The 11,372-nt window shown below is 41.5% G+C and overlaps 1 protein-coding gene across 4 annotated transcripts in view; it reads left to right on the top strand.

The window, feature by feature from the left end:
- Positions 1-88: 88 nt before the first annotated feature.
- PDP1 (pyruvate dehydrogenase phosphatase catalytic subunit 1) overlaps positions 89-11,372 on the top strand; it is a 163,114-nt gene continuing 151,830 nt past the window's right edge. Inside the window, exons 1-2 of one of the 4 annotated variants that reach the window (XM_084849131.1) lie at positions 89-355; positions 5,443-9,682. In XM_084849131.1, the coding sequence (XP_084705257.1) occupies positions 5,487-7,097 (1,611 nt within the window). In that variant the 5' untranslated portion in view covers positions 89-355; positions 5,443-5,486 and the 3' untranslated portion in view covers positions 7,098-9,682. Of the gene's footprint in view, positions 356-2,231; positions 2,537-3,600; positions 3,668-5,442; positions 9,683-11,372 lie in introns of those variants that run through there. The other 3 variants (XM_084849129.1, XM_084849132.1, XR_014790045.1) reach the window with 3 other exon arrangements.

Here is an 11,372-nt window from a genome sequence, read left to right as displayed (position 1 = left end):
TGCGGATGACGTGACCCGCTTATCTGCGTCTTCAGCCAATCCCTGCCGCCGCGAGGCTTTATAAGCCGGGGTGCGTCACAAAAAAACTGCCCACGACAGAGGGAAGCCGTAGGATCGCCGGGCGTTCGGCGCCGCTGTGGCTGTGAGGGATCGAGGCAGACGCTCGGTCGCTGCCAACCGCGGCGGCGGCGGCGGCGGCGGCGGGAGGAGGGGGGCTGGGGAAGCGGAGTTTTCCCTCCCGCGGCGGTCGCTGAGGGGCGAGAGAGCCGGAGAAGGCGCCGCTTCCCCGCTCTCCTGTGTCCCGCTGTCCGAGCGGAGCCTCCCGCCCTCTCTCTCCATTCCCAAATCTGACCAGGTCAGTATCTGAGCGCATAGTTCCGGGCGGGTGTGGCGGCGGGTCCCGGAGCGGAGCGCGTGTCTATGAGGGAAAAAAGAGAGCTGGGAAATAGGCGTGAGCTCCGCTCTGCCGGGCCTGAAGCTATAACTGGCCGCCGAGTGGGCGGAGGTGGCAATGCTCCTGCCGCTGTTGTTGCAGCAGCCTCCCTTCTGGGCGAAGATGATGCCTGGGACGGAAGCCGGGATTCTCCTCGGTGCTGAGAAGATTTGGGATCCTGTTGACTCCTCTCTCTCGTCCCAACCCCAAAGTTCACGCGTCATTTTTCCTCCCACGGGGCTGGAATGAACCAGGCCGCAGTTGTGCCCACCAAAGGGGGGGGGCTTACTCAGGATGGCACTCCGAGCTAGGAGCTTGCAAGGGGCTCGAGGAGCCAAGCTGCAATGTATTAGGTTAGCGGGGAGGCGTGTCTGCTTTGCAAAGCTCCTCCCCGCCCAGCAAGAATCTGCATCGTGGGTCTTAGCGTATGTGAGAGTAGCCCTAGCCCCTTAAATTGTGGAAGGCCACCGATTCAATCCCTGGCATTTCCAGGTAGGGACTGTGAAAGACTCCTGCCTGAAACCCCGGAGAACCGCTTGCAGTCCGTGTAGGAGATGCTGAGCCAAATGGACCAGTGGTCTGACTGCTTCCTCTCTTGCTAGATGTCATTGTTAGAACTGTTAACCAGTTAAATCTTAGCGGATTATAAGTTATAATTGTACATTGGTAGATTAAAAATGATGGTTTTGAGGTACAAAATACATGTTTATTTTTAGCTTTGTGCAATAGCAGCAGCATCTTAGAAAGGCATCCCTTCTTTTGTGAGAAAAAGAATGCCCCTAGATACTGTTTGCCATCTGCAGTTTTTAAGAAATACTTATGGTAAAAATAAAAAAGTGTGCCCTATTAATCAGGGACACTTCTAGTATTTCAACTGATTTAAAAACCTTTGCTGCAGTCCTAAATACAGTTATCATTTCTCCTGCTGTGTAGCATAAGGAGTGAGCTGAAACTTCATCCACATAGCATTTGCTCCTAGGCCAACTCCTCTGCCTTGTGATACATGATTGGTCTCCCTGGGAGAGGGAGACTCTTTCCCTGTCAGGATACCCACATTCTGAAAGCAAGAAGCCACCAAAGTAGACTGAACAGCTACTTAAGGTCATTTGGGGTTTTCAGTTGCCCCTGACTGCCTCTAGAATTGGCAGTGGAGCCACACAGGTTCTTGGCATAGGGTGGGATACACTTCTCCTAATAAAAACCTTGCATGTCAGAATCGTGGAGCCCAGAAGTGCATGGTTTGAGCACCACTAATCTCCCAAAAATGCAATCTTCTGGAAGTGTCCTGAACATATTGCTGGGAAGGGGGAGGAGTGAGAAACAAGGCACTCCCATTGAATAGAAGTTGCAGTGTAGAGGGAGAGGGTAGTAATGAACTGCTCTTGACCTGGAAGGTTCCACTCCCTTTCCATTAATGATATGTGTGCTCTCTCTATTAATGATGAGCGCATACATGTTTTTCAGGAGGATTTAAGGCCCATATTGTAGTGTTCACGTGTCACTCATGAATACTTTTAATATGTGTGTCTGGTTTTAAGGGTCAGCAGAGTGGGAGTCTGCTATCTGTCTGTTGCTTACTTATGTCTTTTGGGTCAGCAGGACTGGAAAAATCATAGTCACCTTGGTTTGTAGAAATAAAAGATGTATGTTGCTCTCTGGAGAACTAGCATCTGTAATTTGGTGGTGGCTCCTAATAACTGATACTGGTGCTTAGCAGTTTGAAATATTTCTCCAGCCTTGCCTTAAAAGGATGGGTGTGCTTGTTGCTCTTTAGGTCTGGCTGACAGTAGATGAATCTTGCATGAACTGGGTGCAATGTTGTGCAGCAAGAGAGATGGAGAGCAGTGAGTTGGGACTGCAGATGGATTAGACAACGCTGCTCAGAGATGGCTGTGCTGCAATCGTTGCTTCTTAATGCTTGTCACTACAAACAAACTGCTTGTCTTTCTGTCTCTTTTTCTGTCCCCCTTCAATGTTGGAGACCTCTTCCTCCTTCTTTAATAAACTCTCTGCCTTGCTTTTCCTGGGCTACTGCTTTGTGGATGTTGGCGGCTTCTTGTTGTGACAGGAGAATGTGTGTGTGTCCTGGGCCCAGGAGGATTGGTATGTATCTCTTGTGCTCCTATTTTCTGAGTAACAGGGATTTGGTAGTGGGGTGGAGTGGGTTAATGAGGGTGTGTATTTAGTAATGATGGTGCAGATGCCACTTTAAACTTGTGTTGATTGTGTTGCCTCCCAAATTCACTAGTGCTCATCCTGAACAGGCTTGGCTGAGATTTGAATCTGACAAAGTCGAGTTTCAGGCCTAAAACAGAACAGAAACACAAACACAGCCTTTCTCCTTCTCTAATATCAAATTTGTTAACATCTTATACAAATCATATAAATGTGCTAGTTACGTGCATACTTGGGCTGCAGACACTCTAATCATCTAGGATATACTACTATAAACTTTGTAGAGGCTAAAGTTTTACAAAAATCAGAACACTGTTAAGCATAAGAGTCTATATGCACAATTGTTTCTTAACCTGCTTTCAGAAGCTTGTATTGGAAGGCTGGATATATTAAGTTTAAAACAGAACAAATGCTTAACCTGTTTAGTCTATAAACATACTTTTAAAACATGTATGTCCCTTTTCTGGCAGACTTGAAGTGGCTTATAATAAATAATGCATAATTGTGCAAAATGTCTTTGCTGAACTGAATACTCAAGACTTAAGTCTGCCGATGCTTAGTGGAACTTCATGTATGTGGCTTCTTTCAATTACTGCTTTTGCTAACTCCCAGTTTGTTGGTCTTTGAATGCCTTCAGTAAAGATTCATAAATTTTGACTGGCATTAATTGCCAGCAACATTTGTACTTGACACTAACCCCATCTCCACCCTAAGGGGGAAGGATGGCATATTGTGTCTTACTTAATGTTGGATGGGATGTCACCCTTGTCAGGCTTAGCATCATGCTCACTGGGAGAGATGCTCGCTATGTTGACAGTAACAAGTGAATTGGTGGACCCCTGGCTTTCAGAGAGACTTCTGTAGACAGAACATTATCAGTCAAAATGGAAAGGCAGCCTCAGAGACAAGGCAGAGCAGAATCAGAGTAGCTAGGAAAGTGAAGGGAAGCCAATCCTGGACAGCTGTTGAAGCTTTAGCAGAGCCAGGCTGACTTCCTTCCAGCCACTGGGCCATGGCTACTAAGACCGGAAATACATTTCCTACTCCTAATAGGTGGTGGTAAGTAAGTATTGTTTGAATTATTGTTTAAAGAGACAAACTATCTCTGCTTTCCTCCCTCCAGGCTCTTTGATTTCCAGCAGTAACATGCAGTATTGACACTTTGCAAGGCCAGTATAGGACATGAACTACTGATTGTAGGGCAAAAAACTAAAATAGTAGTAGACCCATGTTGTCTATAGATATTTTTTTTAAGCCTTAATAAACAGTTGCTAGCTGAACTCTGTTAGCATCAAGCCACTTGAAAACAAAACCGTTTGAAAACTTGAAAACAAAACCATCCCTTGAAAGAAGCAGATTTTTTGGATTAGCTTTGGTACTTAACATGTTGTGTTTTATTGTATGTAAGGAAGGAAGAGGGGTAGTTATTTCACATCTATGGCTAATAAGGGTGACTTGTTGGTTATAAAAACACTAATCTATGAATCGTGTTGAGGAGAAGCAGGTACATCCAAATACTTAGTGAAGTATGTATGGTCAAGAATGACGGGATGTTTCTGGGAAACATTGCTGAATGTGGAAGCAAGAGTTGGAGCAGAAATGGCCCAAGACATCCTGGTGCTTGAGGAAGAAAAAAAAAATCTCACATGATGGTGAAAATATAAACTAGCCAAACTGCTTTATTTTAATGGTGCCCTAAAAACTTGCTGCCTCCCTGGCCTAATGGTGGGACCAACTCTGAGAAGGAATAGGATATGGTTCTTCAGAGGGGGGGAAAAAAAACCCTGGGATAAAACCAGGCAGAAAAGACAACCATCATAAGTAAAAGATACTGGAATTGGGGAAGGCCATAGGTCAGTAGTGCAGTAAACGCATTGCATGGAAAGAGCCTTTGCTCAATCTTTGGCAATGCCAAAAAAGATTTTGGCATAGAAGTACAGGGAAAGATTTCTGCCTCAGATCTTGGAAAGCCAAGATAGCAGCTCTGTTAAATAGTATCTCATACTAATTCAGGAGTTATGGCTGTCACATGCTATTGTGTATAGTTGTGCAAGTGTGGGGAAGGATGTGAAGATGTAGCCCAGAAGGAGAGATGTTACAGCATGCAGCTCACAGCCAGTCACTGAGTAACTTAAGAGTGAACTATTTGGAAGCCTTGAATGTTTTTATCTCCTAGATATCAGCTGTAGTCTATACCATTTCATAAAGCTTGTTGGTGGAGTGCAGCAAATTTATGAGAGGATATTAAGGCTGAAATCTTGTGCCCACTTGGAAGTAAGTCCCATTGAACTCAGTGGGACTTAACATTTGAGTAAAGATACATAGAATCGGGCTGAACATGTCTTACCTTAAGTTTGTAAAATCTGAAGATGGTGGCCTAGGAACAAATAATAAAATACATTAACATAAATAACTTAATTGTCTTGGACAGAGCAAACTAAATCCTCCTTTTCACTACAAGTCTAGAGATGGAGGCTGTCCTCAAACAAGATATGGCTCTCTGTGCTTTAACCTTTAGTTGACTTTTGTGTTCCCAATTTAAAGCACCAGTTAAGTTGGTTAGTAAAGCTGTAAATATAGGTCATTCTGTTTACAGTTCTCTACAAGTATAACACTATGAAATGAGATGTATTCTCCTTGAAGAAGTTCGGCCTTACATTATTCTGTTAAACCTTTTTTAACTGTGTTGCTGTTTCTTTGCAATTAACTGCTGTGAGCAAAGACTGAGCATGCTAAACTATGGTCTAGATTAAACTAGTTAGGATGTTTTTCTTCTCCTCTAAAATCCATGCTAAGCCTGCATATCACTTGTGTTTCCCTCCCCTCCCCCCCAGCAATTCCAGTCAGAAGCTCCAGGTTGCCATTGTTTTCTGATGCCATGCCAGCACCAACTCAGCTATTGCTCCCATTAATTCGCAACTGTGAGATTGGCAGGATATACAATACTGCATGCTACTGTCACCACAAACATCTGTGTTGCTTGTCTCCTCATTTGACTCACAAACACTTGAGCTATGTTCCACAGAAGAAGCTTGCAACGCTCTGTAGACCAAAGGAGAACTTCAGTCAGTTTATTCATGCAAGGAATTATGTCTCCACACCCCAGAGATTTTACCTCACACCTCCACAGGTCAACAGCATCCTGAAGGCAAACGAATACAGTTTCAAAGTTCCGGAGTTTGATGGCAAAAATGTAAGTTCTGTCCTTGGCTTTGACAGCAACCAGCTTCCTGCCAATGCACCAATAGAAGACCGAAGAAGTGCAGCCACTTGCTTACAAACAAGAGGGATGCTTCTCGGTGTGTTTGATGGCCATGCAGGATGTGCCTGTGCACAAGCTGTCAGTGAAAGGCTGTTTTATTACATAGCTGTTTCTCTGTTACCCCATGAGACTTTACTTGAAATAGAAAATGCTGTTGAGAGTGGTAGAGCCCTGTTGCCCATCTTACAGTGGCACAAGCACCCCAATGACTATTTCAGTAAAGAAGCCTCCAAATTGTATTTTAACAGTTTACGAACTTACTGGCAGGAACTCATAGACCTTAACACTGGGGAGACAACTGATGTAAAAGAGGCTTTAATTAATGCTTTTAAGAGGCTTGACAATGACATTTCTTTGGAAGCTCAAGTAGGAGATCCAAATTCTTTTCTCAACTATTTGGTACTGCGTGTAGCCTTTTCTGGTGCAACTGCCTGTGTGGCTCATGTAGATGGTGTTGATTTACATGTTGCTAATACTGGCGACAGCAGGGCCATGCTTGGTGTCCAAGAAGAGGATGGATCTTGGTCTGCTGTTGCTCTGTCTTACGATCATAATGCACAGAATGAAAGTGAGACTGAACGACTCAAAATGGAACACCCAAAGTCTGAAGAAAAGAGTGTTGTGAAACAAGATCGGCTGTTGGGCTTACTGATGCCTTTCAGAGCTTTTGGAGATGTCAAATTTAAATGGAGCATTGACCTTCAGAAGAGAGTGATAGAGTCAGGCCCAGATCAGCTCAATGACAATGAATATACAAAGTTCATCCCACCAAACTACCATACTCCTCCATACCTCACAGCTGAACCAGAAGTGATACATCACAAATTAAGACCTCAGGACAAATTCCTGATACTGGCAACAGATGGCTTGTGGGAAACCATGCACAGGCAAGATGTAGTTAGAATTGTAGGTGAGTATCTAACAGGTGTTCATCATCAAGAGCCAATAGCTGTTGGAGGTTACAAAGTAACTTTGGGACAGATGCATGGTCTTCTGACAGAAAGGAGAGCTCGGGTCTCTTCTGCCTTTGAAGATCAGAATGCAGCAACTCACTTGATACGCCATGCTGTGGGAAATAACGAATTTGGCACTGTTGATCATGAACGGCTGTCCAAGATGCTCAGTCTTCCAGAAGAGTTGGCTCGGATGTACAGGGATGATATTACAATTATAGTGGTGCAATTCAATTCCCATGTTGTAGGTGCATGTCAAAATGAAGAGTTCTAAATTTTAAACTGAAGTGTTGAACCTAGTTTTCACAGCTAAATGGCCAGTACTGAGTGCATCATAGTGTAATTTATTTGGTTAATGTCTGGTCATTGGAATTACAGCTGGAGCAAGTATAATTTGCAAAAAAAACTGAGATGATGGTCAAAGGGATACTGAACTAATTTAAGCTTCCAGGCGAGCAGAACAACCTTGCACTAATCAATCTTTTTGCTCGAACAGTGGCTTGTAATTTGGGATTACTTGGTGGAAATAAACACTGCAAATGCATCAGTGCAATGTCCTGCAGGGCAAAATCTTGTGTGTTTCATCACATGTAAATATCTGTAAAGGTAGGTATTTAAATAGCTATACAGAACATTGGATGGTAATGGTTGTAAATCTAAATACGAACAGGGCTGATTACTTTTATATCTAAAAAGTAGCTGCGGCATCTTCCCTTCAGAAAAGGGAGTTTTTTAACAAGTTGGTAGGTAGCTATATCAAGACATCGTCTCTTGGGCAATGATATCTTGGTTGAAATACATACCTAGGATACCAGTGCTAAAAGTGTAAGTCTCTAAGCCATAAATATCTTAAGCCTGTCCAGAAGTATTAGAAATGGAGTAAAATTTTGCATCAAATGACTTACTTTATTTTGCACAATTCAAAGGGCAATAAATAAAGATGGGAAGATCAGTTAACTGGGGGGGGGGTGTGGGGGAGATGCAAAAAACCTTTGGTTTGCATTAGGAAGCTGTGGTTCTACCTTTTTCGAAACTTGACCTAATCTTCAATCAGACTGTCTTGCAAAACGTTACACTCTTTGCAAGCAACAGTCTTGGCTTGTACCAAACCTATTTCTAGTTATAAATTTGGTCTTGTGTTGAACCCAGATAAACAGTGACTTTGTAACTAGTGCAGTCATATCTGTTGTAATTTCAATTAAAATTTAGTCTTGTGTTCTGGATGTTTTAAGTATCAAAAAGCAAAAACATATCCATTTAGCTTGGTTCCCATGGTGACTATTGAAGAAAACATTGTAATAAGATTTGTAAATAGGTAAAGTAATGGAGAAAAGTTTGCATGCTGTATGCTTAATCCTACTGGTGCTGCAGCATCAACTTATACCTCCTTTCAAAATTTCACTACTGGTGTGTATAGATGCTTACATCCAAAATCTTCTCCTAAAATTGCATGCCTAATCTTGGAGCTTTGTATCTCTACCATATACAATGTTCACCTGGAATTGTCAGGCAATTTTTTTTAACAAAGCGAAATTGTGCAACCGCAATTTTGAATGTTCTTAAACATAGTGTAAAATTAGAAGGCTTCCCAAATGTAATGCAAGATCAGTTGCCTTTCTGCTAATAGCAGACTGGTTTTTATCTGTTCTTGAACTGATAGTACAGATACAATTTCAAATTTGCTTAATATTTTTCCCTAGCTCTCAACTATATATGAACCCCTTCCAGATGAACATTACAATCTATTGTGCTTCTCTACTTAAATATAAGAATTCCACTTTTAAAAAAACTTTAGTGGATCTTTCTGTCACATATGTAATCAATTTTGGAGCTGCCACATTCTAAAGAATGTCTATGTTGTTGGCAGTGTGGATACATTTTTTAAAAATACGCCAAGGAATACTATTTCTAGAGTATTCCTCTAGAGAACACTTTATTGTTTTTGTGGTTCTTTAGTTTCTTCGCACTAATGCTCCTTTTGCTTTTTTTCTGTACACTGAAAATGATATTTGTCTATAAAGTAGGTAGTATTGAAATGCAAGTATCAGAAAATAGATAATTGCAGCAGTTCCTGACATAAGGTATTTTCTTTTATCTATTTATCTGTGTGCAAAAATTGACATGCAAATCCTAAAGACTTTGCACCCCTAACAGAAATGGTGATTTCCCCTCTTTCTGTGTCCAAGAAAAGTAATTATGCTACCTTTTGTCTATAGTTTTCCAGACCCCAGTTAAATTGTCGTTCTTGTGTTAACGACAAAACTGAGCAACTTGGTCTTCATTGCCTTTATACATAGAGGTGACTAAATCTCATTGGTTAGGTCAAATTCTTTTTTGTATGCTGTCTAGGAAAAAGATCTAAAGTGTTACATTATCCAGGCTTCCTTACTTTTTTTTTGTACGTGTGAAATGTATTGTACATGTAAATGTCTCATTTTGGTTTGGTACTAGTCTTAACTAAACAAATTAGGCCCTGGTCTTGTATGTTCTGCACTTGGGGGCTAGCTTTGTAAAATGAATGATGAACATACATAGGATTTAAATGAACACTCCTCAAATATGTATGCAATGAAATGGTATTGTTACTTTCTGAACATCACGTGATATGATCTGAGAACAAATGTTTTAGTAATCTTCAATAAAAAGATCTATTATACAAACATTAATGCTTTTAGAGTTCTGTAAGATTTATTGAAATGTTGTCTTGCCTATCATTTGCTGAAATGAGTCTGGTAATGTGTCAGATTTGGCCAGAAGGTTTCTAACCTCTTAATAGAAAAATTAACGTGTGGCATTATGAAACTGTCCCGCCTCAAGATGCCTTGCAGTTGGAATAAATGAGTGGTGTCAGATTGAATGAACACTACACGGGTTTGTATTTTTCTTACCATTATTTGCCCTATCCACTGATTCAGCTTCTCTTTATTCCCCCCAAATTCATTGTAAGAGGAGTATGTTCTATCCCGTGAACGCTGTTTGTATATTCTCTTCCAGTTACTGAATAAAACTATTGCCCCCCACTTTCGTTTAGAGTGCCAACGAAAACTAATCTATGTGGGGACAACTGTTGAGCTAGTTCAAACTGTGCTGTTTTAACTATATGGGAGACTGTTCTGTGCAGTTCTCTAACTTCCATCCATTTAAGCACATGCTTTTGCCTAAACCATTATGGATTAGCTGTTGCTGCACCATTAAAACCCCTAATTTTCCAACTAAATGTATAGCTTTAGTCTCATTTCAGTTATGAATGAGCTGTGGTCTACCATTGTTGGCCGTTATTACTAGCTAAAACCATGTCAGTACAGTGGGCTGTCTCAAGTTAATGGTTCCCATGGGACAAGTTAAGATGAGGTACATTTGGGAGCACAACTGAGGCAGTAGTAAAACCTGCCGCCACACTTTTTCCTTAGAACCAGTATCCGGAACAAACTTCTGAAACCATGTATGCAGTAACTAATGAGAAAATGGGGCTCCTCTAGATGCACTCAAACTATAGAATAGCACTCCAGCTTAATCAACGTGTGAGGACTATGACAATGTTTAAGACCCAAAAAAGTAAGCCTGCTGTGCTGCTTAAAGAGCTCCCATATTGTTTCCTGGCCACTCCTTTTACGAAGAGAGCCTATCCCATTTCAATTATGTTCCCATAGCAACTGTTAATGCCTGTATTTTTTTTCCTCTATGTAAAACTGAATTGCTGCTTAACCTGCATGTTGAATCTAGTGCAGGGCATACCTTAAATAACCGAGTTTGTTGTATTGTTTAAAATGGGTGTAACTTTCCTGTTGACTTTCCAGAGGGGAAATGGAGTAATGAGATTAGTTATTCATTGGTGAACTTGCTGCAAATTTACTAACCACCAAAATGCCAGAAGGCATCGAATTTTACTAAGTCTCCCTTTAATAGTTTTTTGTGATAGCCAGACAAGCCCTAGTCCACAGAACAAATTGTCTATATAATTCCCCATATATTTCATGTAACAAGGTAAGTATGCTGCAAGGTGCACTGATTTTAAGCCTGGTCAGAAGCAAGTTAGACCTACTGCATTCAGGGGTATTTTTTATGCCATAGTATCTGTGCTTAGGATTGTTAATTTGACCAAACTACTTCAGGTCTGTTTTTCAATTATGTTCCTAGGATTTGCCAGGAATTAGTAAGGCCAAACACTGTGTTTTATGCCTGAAGCAAAGCAGTGAATACTAGGCAAGCTTTACCTACTCCCTGGCTTCCCAATCTTCATAGAGGGACACCTTTAAAAGTTGTCTTCTACCTGAAAAGTTTCTGGCTCAAATGTTAGGGCTGCTGTATTGTGCTCTGGACAAATAGGAATTGCCTCCTTCCACCCCCAGTAGCTTACAACATGACATTTTACAAGGCTACCCTTGCTTGAACCATCAAGATTCCTTGGATAACCAAGTCATTATATATCATAACTAAAAATAACTTGCACAGTGGGAATAGTAGTAGTCCACTTCCCCCTCCTACCCTTCAGCAAGTACATTGATGACATGAAAGCTAAAGTTGTAGTTAGTCAACAATGCTATCTATT

Source organism: Heloderma suspectum, chromosome 4 (genome assembly GCF_057233095.1).
Source record: "Heloderma suspectum isolate Gila_16-S chromosome 4, 16-S_ref, whole genome shotgun sequence".
NCBI classification, from domain to species: Eukaryota; Metazoa; Chordata; class Lepidosauria; order Squamata; family Helodermatidae; genus Heloderma; species Heloderma suspectum.
This window is presented reverse-complemented; position numbering and strand designations above follow the sequence as displayed.